A 21,011-nucleotide genomic window follows, 5' to 3' on the forward strand; every position below is an offset into this window, starting at 1 on the left:
ACCATACAGAGAAATGTAATTTGGCTTGTGATTTGGGTAAATCAGGGCTACCAACAGCAACAGTTTCAAATAACTTGGAAAACGTGTAGCTCGAGTGGTTGATGGTTGGGCTGAGTCGTTCTCTGATCTTGGCAATCCATTTACAAATGTTTCGTCACCAAATAAGGAGACATACTGACAACGATGATGATGTCTCCTTGTATTGTGACGAAATGTTTGTAAATGGGTTGCCAAGGTCAGAGAACAACCCAACCCAACCAGTATCAGTTTCATTACCTACAGTGGCCCCCTCCACCATTACCACCTGTGGGCCCCCTTCTCCCATTTTACCTTACCATTCTTCATGATGTACATCTCCCCCTGCCATCTCCCTTCACCATTTCAACATCCTGGTCAATACTTCCATCTTACTGAAAACCATTCCCTTTCATAGGGCACCTTTGCATCTAACTGCAGGAGCTGAAGTACTTTAAATCCACTTGTGCCATCATCTACTGGCACAAATACTTTTCATATGAAGCAGCAATTTACTTGTACTTCCTGCAGATTAGTATGCTGAATCCAGTGCTCACAATGGAAAACCAAAGACTGATTACTTGACCACTTTTGGAATACCTTTGTTCAGTCTACAAGGGTGACCCTCTGAACTTCCAGTTGCCCATCACTTTCATTCTCCTTGCACACTCCTACCTTGACTTTTTTTTGTCTCTGACCTCCTGCACTTTTCTGACAAAGGTCAACGAAATGTCGAGAAACAGTCTCACACCTTTCAGAAGGTAGAATACAGCGTTCAGGATGTAATGCCAAATTCATCAGTTTCAGATATTCAGCTATTCCATTCTTGTAGCTCACGTTTTCAACATTCAGTTTGTTAAAAAGCTTCCTGAATTTCATTCATCATCGCCCACTTACAACCTTTACTGTCATAACTTACTTTATTCAAGAGACTTCACTGAATTTCAGCCGGTTCCATCACCATTTACAAAATATGATAAATAAGTAATAAATATTGAGAACACGAGTTGTAGAGTCCTTCAAAGTGAATCCATAGCTGTGGAAACAGTTCAGTATTGGAGTGAGTGAAGTCATCCATTTTGGTTCAGGAACCTGATGGTGTGGGACCCAAAGCTCCTGTACCTCCTTCCTGATGGCAGCAGCGAGGAGTGAGTATGGCCTGGATGGTGGGGGTCCTTGATGATGAAAGTTTCCTTCTTGTGGCAGCGCTCCTTGTAGGTGAGCTCAATGGTGGGAAGGACTTTACCTGTGATGGACTGGGCTGTATCCGCTACTTTTTGTAGACTTTTCATTTCAAAGGCATAGTTGTTTCCATACCAAGCAGTGTTAGAGTAGACAGAGAGTATACGTTTCTCAGAGTTGAAATGTCTAATACTAGAGGGCACACATTGAAGGTGAGAGGGGGTTAAGTTCAAGGAGGATATGAGGGGTAAGTTTTTTTACTCAGAGTGGTGACTACCTGAATGCACTGCCTGGTATGGTGGTAGCAGCAAATACATCAGAAGCTTTTAAGAGATCTTGGATAAGCATATGGATGCAAGAAAGATGAAGGGATGTCAGAATCAGAGTCAGGTTTAATATCACTGCTATATGTTGAGAAATTTGTTAACTCTGCAGCAGCAGTACAATGAAAAACATGATAAATATAGAAAAAAACTGAAACAAAGTATACAGATGTGTACTAAAATAGTTGAGGTAAGTGGTGCAAAAACAAATAAATATTTTAAAAAAGTAGTGAGTTAGTGCTCATGGGTTCTATGCCCATTTACCAATTGGATGGCAGAGGGGAAGAAGCTGTTCCTGAAACGTTGAGTGTGTGCCTTCAGGCTTCTGTACCTCATTCCTGGTGGTAACAATGAGAAGAAACAGTGCGTAGGTAGGAAGGATTTAGTGTTTGGGTATATTTGATTTGTTTTTTAGCTGGTTGGGCACAACACTGTGGGCCAAAAGGCCTGTTCTTGTGTAGTACTATCCTATGTTCTAAGATGAAACCAGTCAGTATACTTGCCATAAGTATCTATTAAAATTTGTCACAGTTTTAAATGACATGCCAAATCTTCTCAAACTTCTAAGAAAGTAGAGGTGCTGCCATGCCTTCTTTGTAATGGCACTTGTGTACTGGACCCAGGACAAAGCCTCTGAAATTAAAATGCTGAGAAATTTAAAGTTGCTGACCCTCTCTAACTCTGATACTCTGATGAGGATTGGCTCACGGACCCCCAGTTTCCTCGTCCTGTAGTCAATAATCAGCTCTTTGGTTTTGCTGATGTTGAGTGAGAGGTTGCTCAGATAGATTTCAATCTCCCTCCCATATACTGATTTGTCACCACCCTTAATTTGGCCAACATTAGTGTCATCAGCAAACTTAAATATGGCATGGAGCTGTACTTGGCCTCACAGTCATAAATATAAAGTGAGCAGAGAACACTGCCTCGTGGTGCACCTCTGCTGATGATGATTGTGGAGGAGATTTTGTTGTCAATCTGAACTGACTGGGATCTGCAAGTAGAGAAATCGAGGATCAAGTTGCACAAGGAGGTATTGAGCCCTAGGTCTTGGAGCTTATTGATTAGTTCTGAGGGGATGATAGTTTTGAATGCAGAGCTATAATCAATAAAGAGTATCATGATGTATGCATCTTCACTGCCCAGATGGTCAAGGGTTGAGTGAAGAGTCAATGAAATAGCATCCACTATTGACCTATTGTGACATTAGGCAAATTAGAATGGATCCAAGTCACTTCTCAGACAGGAATTGATATGTTCCATCACCGATCTCTCAAAACACTTCTTCACAATGGATGTACTGTTCTGGATGGCAATCATTGAGGAGGGTCACCATGTTCTTTGTGGGCACTGGTATAATTGAAGTCTGCTTGAAGCAGGTGGGTACCTCCGACTGCCGAAGGGAGAAGTTAAATATATCAGTAAACACTCCAGCTAGTTGATTAACACAGGTCTTCAATACCTGGCCAAGTACTCATCCAACAACGCCGTCAGATAGTGTGACAGCAATCATATTAAGAGTGTCAGCACAAACCACATTCTAGATTAAACTGAAGGGAAAGTACTGGCATCTCCACCTATTAGGATTTACTGTCCACAGGCTCCACTACACTATCACCTCTCTGAAGTATTCACTACATATGGGGATGAAGAATATGAACATAGAGATCTTTAGCACATTACAGGCCCTTCAGCCCACTATGTTGTGCCGATCATGTAACCTACACCAGAAACTGCCTAGAGTTTCCCTACCACATAGCCCTCTATCTTTCTAAGCTCCATGTACCTTAGAAGATCCTATTGTATCGGCCTCTACCACTGCCATTGGCAGTGCATTCCACAAACCCATCACTCTCTGTGTGGAAACCCCCTATACCTACTTCCAAGCACATTAAAACTATGCCCCCTTGTGCTAGCCATTTCAGCACTGGGAAAAAGCCTCTGGCTATCCACATGATCTATGCCTCTTAGCATCTTATACACCTCTATCAGGTCACCTCTCATCCTCCGTCGCTCCAAGAATAAAAGGCCAAGTTTACTCAACCTATTGTCATAAGGCATGCTCCCCAATCTAGGCAATGTCCTTGTAAATCTCCTCTGCAAACCCTCTATATTATCCACATCCTTCCTGTAGTGAGGTGACCGGAACTGAACACAGTACTACAAGTGAGGTCTGACCAAGGTCTTGTATAGCTGTAACTTCACCTCATGGCTCTCAAACTCAATCCCATGGTTGATGAAGGCCAACACGCCATACACCTTCTTAACAACACTGTCAACCTGCATAGCAACTGAGTGTCCTAGGGACACGGACGCCAAGATCTCTTTGATCCTCCACACAGCCAATGTGTATTATTATACACATATATACACCAATATTATAATCTGCCTTCAAATTTGACCTACTGAAATGAACCACTTCACACTTAACTGGGTTGATCTCCAACTGCCACTTCTCAGCCCAGTTCTGCAACATATCGATGTCCTGCTGTAATCTCTGACAGCCCTCCAGACTGTCCATGACACCCCCAACTTTTGTGTCATCAGCAAACTTACTAACCTACCCTTCTACTTCCTCATCCAGGTTATTTATAAATATCACAGAGAGAAGGGGTCCCAGAACAGATCCCTGCGGAACATGTGGCACATATCTTTTACATACACGTTAGATGCACAGGAAATGTTAAAGCGGATTTTTTAGTCTGCTATATCATTGAAGAGAAACCTTGCTCATGATGCAATGAATCTGATGAAGAGCACACTGTGCTCAAACTTACCTCTAAGAACCATTTTCCAGTTCAAAAAGCAACCAGAAAGTTCACTGAGCTGTGAACTTTATCAATGAATGAAAATCTAGGCCAACGAGTGCTTTGTACATGACCTGTTTCCACTGACTGAAGAAAATTGATGGAAATGTACTGCTGGTCCCTGCCCTGGGCAGTGGGAGAGCAGTAGTTCATATTAGACTGCTATACACAGTAACGAAGAACTTCATCAGAATCAGATTATTTTCATTCTTTTTTCTGAGAAAAGTGTCTCACCTTCTGATACTATTTCACCAGTGGAGTGTGGAAATTAGTGAACCAAATCAGGTTTCTGTATATAGATTGCTAAATACTGTACTTAGAATTGCCCAAACTTTGTATCTCTATTTAACTGATATATTAATTTAGATAGATTTACTCATTGCAATTATTATTTTGCAGAATCTTGGGCAGAGACTGTATACCAGTGTTAAGTTTTGTAATTAACTGCACCACAACATCCAGAAGTTCATTTTAAATTTACAATGCTTTGTTGAAGTGAAAATAGGCCAACTTCCACAAATAAAATACAACACCAACCTCTCACTCAGTGTCGGCAAAACTGAAGAACTGATTCTTGATTACAGAAGGAAGAAGCTAGAGGTTCATTAGGGAAACAGAGTTGGAGAGGGTCAGTAGCTTTAAATTCCTTGGCATTAACAAATGAGATGAAATGTCCTGGGACCAGTACATAAGAGTCTTCACGAAGAAGGTGCAAAGGCACCTCTACTTTCTTAGAAGTTCGCGTAGATTTGGCATGTCACCAAAACCTTTGACAAACTTCTAAAGATGCACTGTGGAGAGTATCCAAATTGGTTGCACGTGCTTTGGGAACACCAATACCCAAGAATGCAAAGGCTATAGAAAGTTGTGGATTTTGCCTAGTCTATCATAGGCAAAGCCTTCCCCACCATTAAATACATTCACATGGAGCACTGCCACAAGAAAGCAGCATCTATTAAATATCCCCACCATCTTTGCCATGTCATCTTCTCACTACCACCATCAAGTAGGAGGTACAGGGTCCTTAGGAACAGATATTACTCTCTAACCATTAGACTCCTGAACCAGCATAGTTTCAACACTACTCGGAATGGATTCTATGACGTACAGACTTACTTTCAGTGACTCTTTACAACTCATGTTCTCAGTATTATTGTTACTTGCACACTGTGTCTTCTGTACATTGGTTGCCTTCTGTACATTGGTTGTCTACCCAGCCTCTATGGGTAGTTTTTTTTTTTAACAAAATTATACTGTTTTTCTGTTTTCCACTAAATACTTGGATGAGAAATATAAATCACAGGGCAGTATATGGCAACATATGCATACATACTTTGATTATAAATTTACTTTGATATTTGATATCTGAGTACATTATATTTACAGCCACTGAGGTTGCACACTAAGATGCGGTACTATAACAGATCTACAATTGTACCTAGAATGGATTTCCAGATGAATTTTTACAATCTTTCCTTTATTGCATATTTGAATTTGTATGTTTGAATTCTCAACTCACTAAATTGGCCCATCAATAATTATCCTGAAAAACATTTTAAAGAAATTATGTTGCACACATTGGAATCTTCAATGTAAAGGCTGTTGTCAAAATTTTGGCCAACACAACAATAATAAAATATTTGGGGGAAGGTTCTGCCCACAGTGTAGAATCATAATACCCAAGATACCATTATGATCTTGAAATTGTTCTACAACCAATCCAATGAATCCATCCATGTGGACAAAGGGTAATAACAATTTCACTGCTTCTATCAGCAGGACTCAAAAATTAATCAAATTTAAAATGTACTGGTGCTCGTATGACAGTAAGAGGTACCGTTGAAAAACTAACATGGATCTTTACTATCTAACCACCACAGTTCTGCGTGATGTCAATAGTACCAAACAATAAATAATATATTTGATTGTTTCTAGTGGACAGGTAGAGGGATGCGTACCTTTATTAAAATGTGCCTTGAAGAAACAAGTATTTTAAGGTTACAACAGATCTATAGTGTATCATAAATTAGCTAACTTTTTGTTTAACACTCCACACTCTACCAGGGGTTTTACTCTGACATAGTGATAATGCACTCCTGTCTTCACACACAGTTCAGCTTGGTACAGCCAAAGAGCGGTGAAAAGAAAGGCAGTAATTGAAGCAAGAGGTAACATTTTGGGAAAAAATAACAGTAAGTTTTGACTGGCATGCAAGTCCAATACCAATGAATATAACTCAGCAAACCTATAGTTTGAGAAAAGTACTTAGTTTATAATTGAAACGTACATGCATGTCAAATGATCATGGCTAGAAACATACCTGAAGACATTTAAATATCATATGATAAAAATATTTATTCATGATGCCAAGAGTATCATTAAAGCAGTGAGTCAAGGCAAAGGGATGCAAACTCTTTGCCTTTGGACTGCAGGAGGAAACCAAAGCACCTGGGGGAAACACACTCACAAGGGAAGAAAGTACAAGCTTTCTTACAGAGGACACTGGAATTAAACTCTGAACTCTGACACCCTGAGCTGTAATAGGATCACGCTAACTGCTACCCCTTCTTCTCTGCCTTTCTACAAGGACCAAGAATGCACTAGGTGAGGGTCTAGGGATCTATCCTCCATAATGCTCTGATGTCTCCTCCCTGCTTAAAGGGTGGAATCAACATCTGATCAGAATGCTTGTGGAAATATTGAAGAACCTGCATAAATATGTCTCAGACCTGGGTAAATATAACAATTCATGAACTTTTGGACTAACCAGGTGCATACTACAGTCTTTTCAGATTTTGTATTTTCCATCAGGTCCTAAGTCCCACTCAAACAAATTTTTATCTGAGTACATAATAATTTAGATACGTTTTAATTTGAACCAAAATACTTGGTCTATTTCCACTGCTGGATAAATTTCAGCTTTGGCTCCACGAGGTTCAAGACAAGGAGAGGTCGAGTAATGTTAAAGTAATCAGATACACTGATTTTCCTGGGCTTTGTGGGTTGGAGGGAATTGCTGGGAAGAAACATTTTGGGGGTTGGGCTGCAGGGTAGGGGAGAGAAATGGGCAACAGGTACCATTTTCCCTTCTGACTGGCCTCTTTTTTATAAAGCTAAGTGTATTTTCCTGGGTCCTCCAGTACTCCATGGTCCCAAACCAGAGATCACAATTTTGGCCTTTTATTTATTTGTATGTAACCTGGTGTCCAGCTACTTGATGGATGCCAAATTTGGAAATGTGAAGCTGTGAAATTCCTCTTCTATTTTGTGACTTATCTAGTAGGGTGGAAGCAACTGTGGTCATCTGCCTGCATTCCATGTAAAAATCATGTGGTCTTGAGGAAATTTGAAGTGATTATTTTGCACACTGAAAGCTGCAATTCAACTTTCTTATAAGCACAGTCCTCAGGAGATAAGTATTGACCAAGTTACTCTAAAAATAGCACAAACATAAATATACATTCCCAAATCACTTAAAAACTTACAAGAGTTCAAACTACAAACAACTATCAAAATTAATGGCCAGACCAGACCAAAAAGTGCAAACTTAAATCATATGAAGCAGCATTTTCCAAATTAAGCAATAAACTTCAAAAAGAATATGTGCTTCTGGATTAGAGCGATTATAATGATGCACAGATAATGGTAGACAAAAAAAGGCATTCTTAAATTTATTGAATATTTAAAAGACCATACCTTTAATTGCCAAATATTGTCTAAAATAAAGCATTCACTGCTGTATTTTTCACTCAAGCTCCAAGTGCTGAGTTAAAGGAAGTATCAAATGTTTTTAGCAATAATGCACCACTTCCTTTACGATAAGTTCAACACACAATGAGAAAAGAACGAACGCTTATGGTGTAGAGAGGGGCAGTCCATTATATTCTCTATTTCTCCTTATTTCCCAATGCAAAGTGGATATTATTCAATAAGCCACTCCTTAATTTAACACCATAAACATGCATCACACACCATGATGGAAGGCGCACAAGATCCAATAGGGTCTTTTAAGAGACTCTTGGATAGGTACATGGATCTTAGAAAAATAGAGGGCTATGGGTAACCCTAGGTAATTTTTAAAGTAAGTACAGGTTCGGCACAGAATTGTGGGCCAAAGGGTCTGTATTGTGCTGTAGGTTTTCTATGTTCCATGAAGTATGAATGCCCATGAAAGACCAAAGAACCCCTGGAGTCAATCACTGATAACTGGAAAAGATCAGTGAATGCTGCTGGGAGCTTGCATGTAGCAGTAAGGAGAGAATAAAAGGACAGCGCAGTGGTTTACTCATATGGATGTCTTCAGTTCAAGTAAGGTGGGCAATGTCAGGTTAGACAATAGACAATAGGTGTAGGAGTAGGTCATTCAGCCCTTCGAGCCAGCACCACCTTTTACTGTGATCATGGCTGATCATCCACAATCAGCACCCTTTTCCTGCCTTCTGCCCATATCCCTTTACTCCGCTATCTTTAAGAGCTCTATCTAACTCTTTTTTGAAAGAATCCAGAGAATCGGCCTCTACTGCCTTCTGAAGCAGAGCATTCCACAGAATCACAACCCTCTGTGTGAAGAGTTTTTCCGCAATTCTGTTCTAAATGGTCTACCCCTTATTCTTAAACTGTGGCCTCTGGTTCTGGACTCCCCCAACATCGGGAACATGTTCCCTGCCTCTAGCTTGTCCAATCCCCTAATAATCTTACATGTTTCAATAAGGTCCCCTCTCATCCTTCTAAATTCCAGTGTATACAACCCCAGTTGCTCCAATCTTTCAACATATGACAGTCCCGCCATCCTGGGAATTAACCTCATGAACCTACGCTGCACTCCCTCAATAGCTAGAATGTCCTTCCTCAAATTTGGAGACCAAAACTGTACACAATATTCCAGGTGTGGTCTCACCAGGGCGCTGTACAACTGCAGAAGGACCTCTTTGCTCCCATACTCAACTCTCCTTGTTATGAAAGCCAGCATGCCATTAGCTTTCTTCACTGCCTGCTGTACCTGCATGCTTACTTTCAGTGACTGATGAACAAGGACACCTAGATCTCGTTGTACTTCCCCTTTTCCTAACTTGACACCATTCAGATAGTAATCTGCCTTCCTATTGTTGCCACCAAAGTGGATAACCTCACATTTATCCACATTAAACTGCACCTGCCTTGCACCTGCCCACTCACCCAAGCTGTCCAAGTCACCCTGCATTCTCATAACATCCTCCTCACATTTCACACTGCCACCCAGCTTTGTGTCATCTGCAAATTTGCTAATGTTATTTTTAATCCCTTCATCTAAATCATTAATGTATATTGTAAATAGCTGCGGCCCCAGCACTGAGCCTTGCGGTACCCCACTAGTCACTGCCTGCCATTCTGAAAAGGACCCATTAATCCCTACTCTGTTTCCTGTCTGCCAACCAATTTTCTATTCATGTCAGTACCCTACCCCCAATACCATTTGCTCTAATTTTGCACACTAACCTCCTATGTGGGACCTTATCAAAGACTTTCTGAAAGTCCAGGTACACTACATCCACTGGCTTTCCCATGTCCATTTTCATTGTTACATCCTCAAAAAATTCCAGAAGATTAGTCAAGCATGATTTCCCCCTTGTAAATCCATGCTGACTCGGACCTATCCTGCCACTGCTATCCAAATATGCCGCTATTACATCTTTTATAATTCATTCCAGCATCTTCCCCACCACTGATGTCAGACTAACTGTTGTAGGATGTAGGATGGCAGGAAATCACAAGAGACTCAGAAACACCTGGGACAGTAGGTTTGCTTCTTGGTGGGATGGAAGGTCACTAAAGGGCGAGGTGTGAAGGAGTTGAGGGTCAGAAGCCTGTACAAAAGATATGCTTGGGGGAAGGTGGGGTAACTATTCCTGCTCCACCTGGCCTACAGACAGTGTCCAAAGAGTGAATCAGTGAATCCAACTTTTTCCACCCCTCTCCTAAGCTGGGAAACCTTGGAATATGTTTAGCAGGTGATTCGATGCTCGAGAGGAAAATCAGAGTCTAGTTGAATATCACTGGAATATGTCGTGAAATGTGTTACTTTGTGGCAGCAGCACATTGCAATACATCGTAATACAAACTACAAATATATATATACACACACACATATACATACACACAATTTTATTATATATAAATATAAATATATACACACATGTACACACAATTATATTATATACAAATATAAACACACACACAAAATTAAATAAGTAGGGAGATAAGAGAAAAGTAGAGAGGTAGTTTCACGGGTTCGCTGTCCATTCAGAAATCCGAATGCGGAGAGGAAGGAGCTGTTCCTGAAATGCTGAGTGTGTGACTTCAGGCTCCTGTACCTCCTCCCTGATGATAGCAATGAAAAAAAGAGCATGTCTTGGGTAATGGGTGTTATCAAAATGATGGATGTCTCCTTTTTGAGGCATCACCTTTTGAAGATGTCTTCGATGTTGGGACATCTTTCTGCAGCTTTTACCGATATGGTGCGGAGGTCCCACCATACCAGTTGCTGATGCAACCAGTTGGAATGATCTCCCTGGTACATCAGTAGAAACTTGCAAGAGTCTTTGGTGACATACCAAGTCTCCTCAAACCCCTGATGAAGTGTAGCCGCTGTCGTGCCTTCTTTGTAATTGCATCAATATATTGCGCTCAAGACAGATCTGCAGAGATGTTAACAACCAGGAACTTGAAACTGCATCCCCTTTCCACTGCTGACCCCTCAATGAGGACAAGTGTGTGTTCCCTCAACTTCCTCTTCCCGAAGTCCACAATCAATTCCTTGATCTTAATGACATTGAATGCAAGGTTGTTATTACAACACCACCCAGTCAGCTGATCCATCTCACTCCTTCACGCCTCCTTATCACCCTATCAAATTCTGCGAATAATAGTTATGTCATTGGCTTATTTATAGGTGGTGTTTGAGCTGTGCCTAGCCACACAGACATGGGCGCAGAAAGAGTAAAGGATCGAGCTAAGCAGGCATCCTTGAAGTGGACTAGTGATGGTTGCCAGTGAGAAGGAGATGTTATTTCTGATCTGCACTGATGTGATCTCCTGATGAGGAAGTCAAGGATCCAGTTGAAGAGGGAGGTACAGAGGCCCAGGTTTTGGAGGTTGTTTTTTTTTTAAATAATTTTTATTGAGCTTTCAAAGTAAATACATGAGAAAATAATATCTACCCTCCCCCCTCCCCTTAACCCTCCCCCCCCCGATATATACTCCTACCTAAAGAAAAAAGAAAAAAAGAAAAAAAAGAACTGCCTGAATAATGGAAGGTTTGCACATGGGATTAAAAATAATTTTATATATATTTGTTACTTCCCCCAAGGAACCAAGATCTTTATCATCGGAGCTGTAAATAAGGGCTCCAAATATTCAAAAATGTTTCATATTTATCTCTTAAAATCTAAAACATTACTTAGCTTCTCAACTCTCATAGTTCCCTGGGGAATCTCTTTGAACTTCACCATGTTGCTATGCGTTTCCCTCCCAATCATCCAGGCAAAAAGAAAAAAAAGATAGATAAGATACAAAAAAAGAAACAAAATACCCCCCCACTAATGTTGTGAATGAAAAGATACACAACACTACCCCCCTCCATTGTGCAGGTCGTGGCTATTGCCACGCTTGCACACATGAATAACGTAGCGATTGGTCAGTGTTTCTTCCAGCTCCCCCATAACAAAAAATTGTATGTGTATATAAAATTAATGTCATTAATCCCAGCTAATATTTCTCAAATTTTAACCTTTCTTCCCCTCCCTCATATAATTAATAATATATTTGTATATTCATCCGCCTAAAAATCCAACAGGCCTAATCCTTGATCCAGTCTTCATCTTCAATCCATCTCGGTCCTCTGGGTTTGTTCTTGTATCTGGTGAATATTCAAAGATTCTCATACAAACCCCTCTGCTTTCCGGTAATCGTCAAAAAATCTTTTTTCTCCACCAGGCAAAAAAATCTTCAAGGTTGCAGGATAACGCAATATAAATTGATAACCATGATCCCATAGGGCTTTTTTCACTGGATTAAATTTCTTCCTTCTCTTCAGAAGTTCATAACTTATGTTAGGGTAAAAAAAAATTTTCTTCCCTTCTATCATCAGTGGCCCTTTTCTCTTCTCGGCAGCTTGGGCAGCTGCCTGTAGAATCCTTTCTTTGTCTTGAAATCTTAAGAATTTTATTAAAATTGATTGTGGATATTGGTCGTCTTGTGGTTTTGGTCTTAGAGCTCTATGTACCCACTCAATTTCAATTGATCAGTCTTCCTCTTTCATTTGCAAGGTTTTCAGGATCCATCTTTGAAAAAATTCTATTGGATTATCTCCCTCTATACCTCCTTTAAGACCAACAATTTTAATATTGTTACATCTACTAAAATTTTCCAGCACGTCCAAGAGTCGATTTCTTTCCGTATTCCAGACAAGCACATCATTTTCTGTTTTTTCCACTCTATCGTTAATACGCTCCATCGTTCTTTCCATCTTCTGGTTTCTTATCCATTTTATCCTGTCTTTTCATAGCTTTATCATAGCACATCTTCACGTCTCTAAGCTCTGTTCTTAATTTTCTTAGTTCAGTCGTTAATTGCAATAAAGCCTCTCTTATGTCTCCGTCGTCTCCTTTACTTCCAGTCTCTTCCAGTTCTTCCTCCTCTTCATCTGTATTATCTGCGGTATCCAATTCTGACACTGAGTCACTTTCAGTTACAGTGGCCGTCAGTTCTTGTAGTTTAAGTTGTGTCGATTTGCGCATGCGTTCTTCTTTGCACATGCGCAATTCTGGCATCTTCTTCCGAGAGACCGCTACCGCTGCCATTGCTCCCTGTTCTTCTACGCCAGAGATAAAATACGTCTCCTCCGAAGGAGATCCAACCTGAATCCGAGGCTCCATCGCTGCAGTAGGCCCTTTTTTCTTCCCATCTCACGGCGACTTCACAACAGCAGACTTCTTCTGTTGCGGTTTTCAAGGCATATCATAGAGTAGGCTTACGAAGCTTATAAGTAGTTTTCGGAAAGTATTTATTAACCTTACTTTGTTTAAATGGTACTTTGCTGATTTTTTACGGGAGAGCTGGATTTACACGTCTCAATCCCACGTCATCATGTGACGCCCCCGGTTTTGGAGGTTGTTGATTAAAACTGAGGGTAAGATTGTGTTGGATGCCGAGATGCAATCAATAAATAGCAAACAAGGGAAAATCTGCAGATGCTGGAAATCCGAGCAACACACACGGGGTCCTGCCGAAGGGTTTTGGCCCAAAATATTATTGTACTTTTTTCCATAGATGCTGCCTGACCTGCTGAGTTCCTCCAGCATTTTGTGTGTGCTGCATCAATAAACAGCAGCCTGATGTAGATATTGCTATTATCTAGCTGATCCAAGGCCAGTGAGATTGCATCTGCTGTAGATCTAATGTGGCAATAGGCAAATTGCAGCAGGTCTAGGTCCTTTGCAAGAATTGATTCTGGCCATGACCAACCTCTCAAAGTACTTCATCACAATAGGTATGAGTGCAACTGGACGAAGGTTGTTGATGAAGCTCACCCTGATCTTCTGGGGCACTGATATGATTGTCACCCCCTTAAAACAGATTGGGACTTCTGACTGTAGCAGTGAAGCAAAGATAATGGCCAGTGTAGGGCAACCGTTACAGCCACAAGTTCTTGCTGCACAACAGGTTTCTTGGCTTAACTATTTTCTTCTATTCAATCAATGATTTAGACAAGATCAGGAACGAGACTCTTCAAAATACAGTAAATGTGAAATATTCTTTTCCATGACTGCTGATGAAGCAGCACATGACAACACATGGAAACACTGAGGTCTTGGGCTGACAAATGGATGACCACACCTCACAAGTTTTATGCTGTGACTTCCTATTGTTATGGCTATAGTTCCTATAACCATAAATGCTCCTACAATCAACCTTATTAGAAACTTAACCAGATGCGGGACACAACTTATTCCAGGCTACAAGACCATAGTCCAAATGGTTCTATTCAATATCAGAGAATGTATATAATAGAGCATAGCAACTTCTAGTTGCCCTGCTATATTTCCGCTGTTATCACAAGGCCAATGGAATTCATACCGCTGCATGTTTGAAGATGTTTGAGAAAGGCAGACCTGATCAAAATCTATGCTACACCCACAATATTTTCATCCATCAGCGGTGCACTGTGAATTCACTAGCAGCTGTTTATAGGATGTAGCAGATCTTTGAACTTTCTTCAGCAGTACGTGGGAGCCAATTGACAACCGCCAAGACAGGGCAAGGCAGTAATATTAACAGAGCAAGTCACCTCCAAGTGACTTTTCTTCTTCATTGTCATTAAATCAGAATTCTATAAATCTATAAGTAGCATTGTTGGGAGTACTCAACAACAACAGTTGGCATTTATACAGTAAATCTAACATAGAAAAATATTCCAGGAAGGATAATCAGACAACAGTTGATACTGACCACATGGTTCTTTGCCAGAACACACAAAAAACTCCATAATTAAAATCCTCATGGCCTGTCTGTTTAAGTTAGTTGTGACATTAAAGTGGTGATTATAAAGTACAGTTCAGTACACACATCTACCTTCCATTGTACACAGATGCTCATCATACAGTGATAAAGAAACCAAAACTTGGTAATTCCTTCCAGCCAGTTCACTAACTCAACACCATTTATAGAAATGTACTGAACTATCCAAGTTTCAGCATCTATCACAATTAATTTATAAAGGAACAATCTACTGATAAAGCTCCTCATTTCCAGTACATGAAATCCATGCTGCTTCCCTAAAGTGGCAGGTACCCTCATTCTCTATGTGTCTTTCAGAGAATTCCACTGCACAAGTATCTCCAAGTTGTTCCTATTGTCCACTTAGAGTTGGGCCAAACCTGAACCTTGGTACTTGTCTAATGACCAACCTCATTGCGGGTGAGTCTGGATGCAGGAGGGCTTGACAGTAGGTGGGTTAAAGGGCAAAGGAAAGCACTAAATTAGGAGTGAGGTGCCTTCGTGCACATGATGGAAAAATGTCTGTAACAGCCTGAAATTTGATAGCTGTTTTAGATGGTTTAACAGAACACCAAGGAATGGCTGTTGATGAAATAACCAACTGTGATTCATAAACTTCAGAATCTTCAGAAAATGCTGGAGGAACTCAACAAGACAGGCAACATCTATGGAAGGAATGAAACAGTCGATGTTTCGGGCTGAGACACTTCATCAGACCCGTGATGTCCCACTGAAAGCTCTCGATCCGTAAAGCGGATGGTTTATTCCTCTCCGTAGATGCTGCCTGACCTGCTGAGCTCCTCCAGCATTTGATGTGTGTTACTTAAGATTTCCAGCATCTACAGAATCTCGAGCTTACGCCAGTGGACAAGGTGGTTCCAGTTGGGCAAACATTAGGTGGCTTACTAGCACTTTTTAATTAACAAGTTGACCAGTTTTAATTAGTTGTGATCAATCTGTGCACCGCGACTCTAAAAATCCAGGCTCCCCTAACATGTACGCAAGCTTCTTAAATTAATGTTGATCACCCCTGGAGGTAGATAGGGTGCACTGTACTGCTACCAATGTAGATACCTTTTGTAGTTAATAAGCTCAAGGATTCAAGCTCAAACAATGGCATTTGACAAAAATCTGGAACACCAGAATAAAACTGTGATATAGCATATAACACTTCAAGCTTTAAAGAGTCATGGAAACACAATGCACAATGAAGTTTTCAACAATGTAACTGATTCAGAAACAACATACTAAAAAGGCAAGGAATAGGATAAACTTGACAGGATTGTCAGAGCTGACAAATAACAATGGGTTAAGCAAAAAAGTTCACTATTAGTGGGGAGACAAAATGAAGTAAACATTTCAGTCTGCAGTTAGACACCCTACCAAATTGCGTCAAAATCAATCTAAAACAGTATTTTGTAGGATGTTTAATGAGCAACAGATGTTTTGCCGCCAGCACCCACCACTATCCCACCATCCTTGTTCTTATATTCTAGTCCTCTGGAAATGAATGCTAATATTACTTTTCCCTTGTAAGTCACAGTTGCCTCATCCTCTCTTTTGAATACTTCTTCATCTTTGGGATGTATCTAGCCTGTGCCTTCCGAGTTGCCCTGAACCTCCTGCAATTGCTGTTCTGCCATCATCCCTGCAAGTGTCCCCTTCCAATTAACTTTGGTCAGCTCCTCTCCCATGCCACTGTAATTCCTTTTTCTCCACTGTAATACTGATACATCTGACTTTATCTTCCCTCTCTCAAACTGCAGGATGAATTCTATCATATTATGAACACTGCCTGCAAAGGGTTCCTTTATCCTAAGTGCTCTAATCAAATCTGGTTCATTCCAGAATTGTGTTTTCAATCCAAGTTTGTCTTTTCCCAAGTGGGCTCACCACAAACTGCTCTAAAAAGCCAGCTCATAGGCATTGTACAAATTCCATCTCTTGGCATCCAGTACCACTCTGATTTTCTCAGTCTACCTGCATGGTGAAATCCTCTATGACTATCATAACATTGCTTTTAATTCATGCCTTTTCTATCTCTCATTGTAATTTGTACCCAGTATCCTGGCCATCGTTTAGAGGCCTGTATATAACTCCCATCAGGGTCTTTTTACCCTTGTAGTTTCTTAACTCTATCCATAAGGATTCTACATTTTCTGATCCTATGTCACCTCTTTCTACTTACTGCGCAGGACTTCTTCCCTCTTTCCATCTACAATATAACATTGATGCCAATGTGTACTATGACCTCTGGCTGCTCACCCTTCCTGTTGAGAATATTCTGCAGCATCTAGCACCTGGGAGACAACACATCATCCTGGTATCTATTTTGCGGCCACATTATCTCCTATCCATTCTCTTATTGTTACTGTTCTACCTGACTTTACCCTTCCTTGCTGAGCTTTGGAGCTGGCCACAGTTCTGGCTGTTACATAGAACATAGAACAATGTTGTGCCGACCCTCAAACCCTGCCTCCCATATAAGCCCCCACCTTAAATTCCTCCATATACCTGTCTAGTAGTCTCTTAAACTTCACCAGTGTATCTGCCTCCACCACTGACTCAGGCAGTGCATTCCATGCACCAACCACTCTCTGAGTAAAAAACCTTTCTCTAATATTCCCCTTGAACTTCCCACCCCTTACCTTAAAACCATGTCCTCTTGTATTGAGCAATGGTGCCCTGGGAAAGAGGCGCTGGCTATCCACTCTATCTGTTCCTCTTATTATCTTGTACACCTCTATCATGTCTCCTCTCATCCTCCTTCTCTCCAAAGAGTAAAGCCCTAGCTCCCTTAATCTCTGATCATAATGCATACTTTCTAAACCAGGCAGCATCCTGGTAAATCTCCTCTGTACCCTTTCCAATGTTTCCACATCCTTCCTATAGTGAGGTGACCAGAACTGGACACAATACTCCAAGTGTGGCCTAACCAGAGTTTTATAGAGCTGCATCATTACATCGCGACTCTTAAACTCTATCCCTCGACTTATGAAAGCTAACACCCCATAAGCTTTCTTAACTACCCTATCTACAAGTGAGGCAACTTTCAGGGATCTGTGGACATGCACCCCCAGATCCCTCTGCTCCTCCACACTACCAAGTATCCTGCCATTTACTTTGTACCCTGCCTTGGAGCTTGTCCTACCAAACTGTACCACCTCACACTTCTCCGGGTTGAACTCCATCTGCCACTTCTCAGCCCACTTCTGCATCCTATCAATGTCTCTCTGCAATCTTCGACAATCCTCTACACTATCTACAACACCACCAACCTTTGTGTCGTCTGCAAACTTGTCAACCCACCCTTCTACCCCCACATCCAGGTCGTTAATAAAAATCACGAAAAGTAGAGGTCCCAGAACAGATCCTTGTGGGACACCACTAGTCACAACCCTCCAATCTGAATGTACTCCCTCCACCACCACCCTCTGTCTTCTGCAGGCAAGCCAATTCTGTATCCACCTGGCCAAACTTCCCTGGATCCCATGCCTTCTAACTTTCTGAATAAGCCTACTGTGTGGAACCTTGTCAAATGCCTTACTAAAATCCATATAGATCACATCCACTACACTACCCTCATCTATACGCCTGGTCACCTCCTCAAAGAACTCTATCAGGCTTGTTAGACACAATCTGCCCTTCACAAAGCCATACTGACTGTCCCTGATCAGACCATGATTCTCTAAATGCCTATAGATCCTATCTCTAAGAATCTTTTCCAACAGCTTTCCCACCACAGACGTAAGGCTCACTGGTCTATAATTACCTGGACCATCCCTATTACCTTTTTTGAACAAGGGGACAACATTTGCCTCCCTCCAATCCTCCAGTACCATTCTCGTGGACAACGAGGACATAAAGATCCTAGCCAGAGGCTCAGCAATCTCTTCTCTCGCCTCGTGGAGCAGCCTGGGGAATATTCCGTCAGGCCCTGGTGACTTATCTGTCCTAATGTATTTTAACAACTCTAACACCTCCTCTCCCTTAATATCAACATGTTCCAGAACATCAAGCTCACTCATATCGTCCTCACCATCACCAAGTTCCCTCTCATTGGTGAATACCGAACAGTGTTCATTGAGGACCTCGCTCACTTCCACAGCCTCCAGGCACATTTTCCCACAGCCTCCAGGCACATCTTCCCACCTTTATCTCTAATCGGTCCTACCTTCACTCCTGTCATCCTTTTTTTCTTCACATAATTGAAGAATGCCTTGGGGTTTTCCTTTACCCTACTCGCCAAGGCCTTCTCATGCCCCCTTCTTGCTCTTCTCAGCCCCTTCTTAAGCTCCTTTCTTGCTTCCCTATATTCCTCAATAGACCCATCTGATCCTTGCTTCCTAAACCTCATGTATGCTGCCTCCTTCCACCTGACTAGATTTTCCACCTCACTTGTCACCCATGGTTCCTTCACCCTACCATTCTTTATCTTCCTCACCGGGACAAATTTATCCCTAACATCCTGCAAGAGATCTCTAAACATCGACCACATGTCCATAGTACATTTCCCTGCAAAAACATCATCCCAATTCACACCCGCAAGTTCTAGCCTTATAGCCTCATAATTTGCCTTTCCCAATTAAAAATTTTCCTATCCTCTCCGATTCTATCCTTTTCCATGATAATGCTAAAGGCCAGAGAGCGGTGGTCACTGTCCCCCAGATGCTCACCCACTGAGAGATCTGTGACCTGACCCGGTTCATTACCTAGTACTAGATCTAGTAGGGCATTCCCCCTAGTCGGCCTGTCCACATACTGTGATAGGAATCCGTCCTGGACACACTTAACAAACTGTGCTCCATCTAAATCGTTGGAATTAATCAGGTGCGAATCAATATTAGGGAAGTTAAAGTTACCTAATAGGTCATGCCCCTCAGTAGTATCCAAAGGGGTATATTTGTTGCTGAGAGGAATATCCACAAGGGATCCCTGATTACTCCCCTTACTTCGCCTGGTCGTCACCCATCTATTATCTGAAGCCTGCACACTGGTTGTAACCTCCTCAGCAAATGTCACGCCTGAGGTTTTCAGCCTTCTGGATGGCCCTGTGTCCATCCAGCTCCAGCTCCAGTTCCTTGACCTTGTCAGTCAGGAGCTAAAGTTGGGTGCAGTATCTGCAGTTGTAGTCATCAGGGAAACTGTCAGGTATGCTGAAATCCCACATTTCAAAGGAGGAGCATTCCACTGCCTTTACTGCCATCCTGCCTACACTTGTTATACCTTTAATTCTAACTTCTCCATCTTAAATTATACAATCAACTAAGTGGTTCCAAACGACTCAGCACTGTAGCGCCTGCCTAAGCCTGCTGAGCCAAAGCCTGACCATCTAACACACGAGAAGAGAGCATGGCCTGGATGGTGGGAGTCTCTGATGATGGATGCTGCTTTCTTGTGGCTGTGCTCCATGTAAATGTATCCAATGGTGGATAAAGCTTTGCCCGCGATGGATCGGGTAGCATCCATCCCTTTTTGTAGTTTTTTTCCATTCCTGGGTATTGGTGTTTCCATACCATGCTGTGATTCAACCAGTCAAGGTATACTCAACTATGCATCTATAGAAGCTTGTCAAAGCTTTTGGTGACATGTCCAATCTACACAAAGGTCTTAGGAAGTAGAGGTGCAGATGTACTTTTTTAGCGATGGCACTTTAGTCACAAGTGGATATTTGCTCTTTCTTGAGCGTTTGAAAAGCTTTTATATATGGTACATGACATACATTTTGGATGCACTTTTTTTTTTATAATGATAGTCACATAGAATGCTTTGCTAGATCCAAACTGACAGCCAGCACAAGGTGGGGGGTGGGGCAGCTCCCGTCCTGAAGCCTATTTCCATTAATAATTTGCTTACATGTAAAGCACCCCATTTAGCACTTTGGACAGTCACATTGCCAATGATTTACCGTAATCGAAATGCCAGCTACAAAGATATGCAGTGCAGCAACTCATCACGGCTTCAGCACTACTTCCGAAAACTGCGGCTTCAAAAGAGTGGTAGATATAAGGGAATGCCATTGGTTATCTGCAAGTGCATCTCTAACTCTTGCAGGATTCCAACTTGGGAATAAACTGCCAAGCTCTCATGGTTTTCGGGTTAGACTCATGAAACTCCCTGTCTGTAGAACTACCTTCACTAGACAATGAAT

The 21,011-nt window shown here is 41.5% G+C and overlaps 2 protein-coding genes across 7 annotated transcripts in view; both read right to left on the reverse strand.

Annotated features, from left to right (window-relative positions):
* The window catches only part of LOC140202675 (FYVE, RhoGEF and PH domain-containing protein 4-like), a 267,757-nt gene that overhangs the window by 109,312 nt on the left and 137,434 nt on the right, over positions 1-21,011 (reverse strand). The window contains exon 1 of one of the 5 annotated variants that reach the window (XM_072267822.1): positions 8,024-8,086. The exons of the other annotated variants lie outside the window; for them this stretch is intronic. Within the exon in view, the coding sequence (XP_072123923.1) occupies positions 8,024-8,057 (34 nt within the window). The 5' untranslated portion in view covers positions 8,058-8,086. Of the gene's footprint in view, positions 1-8,023; positions 8,087-21,011 lie in introns of those variants that run through there. 5 annotated transcript variants of the gene reach the window in all.
* The window catches only part of bicd1a (bicaudal D homolog 1a), a 424,408-nt gene that overhangs the window by 26,619 nt on the left and 376,778 nt on the right, over positions 1-21,011 (reverse strand). The gene's annotated exons all lie outside the window — the stretch shown is intronic.

This window comes from Mobula birostris, chromosome 9 (genome assembly GCF_030028105.1).
Source record: "Mobula birostris isolate sMobBir1 chromosome 9, sMobBir1.hap1, whole genome shotgun sequence".
Taxonomy (NCBI): Eukaryota; Metazoa; Chordata; class Chondrichthyes; order Myliobatiformes; family Myliobatidae; genus Mobula; species Mobula birostris.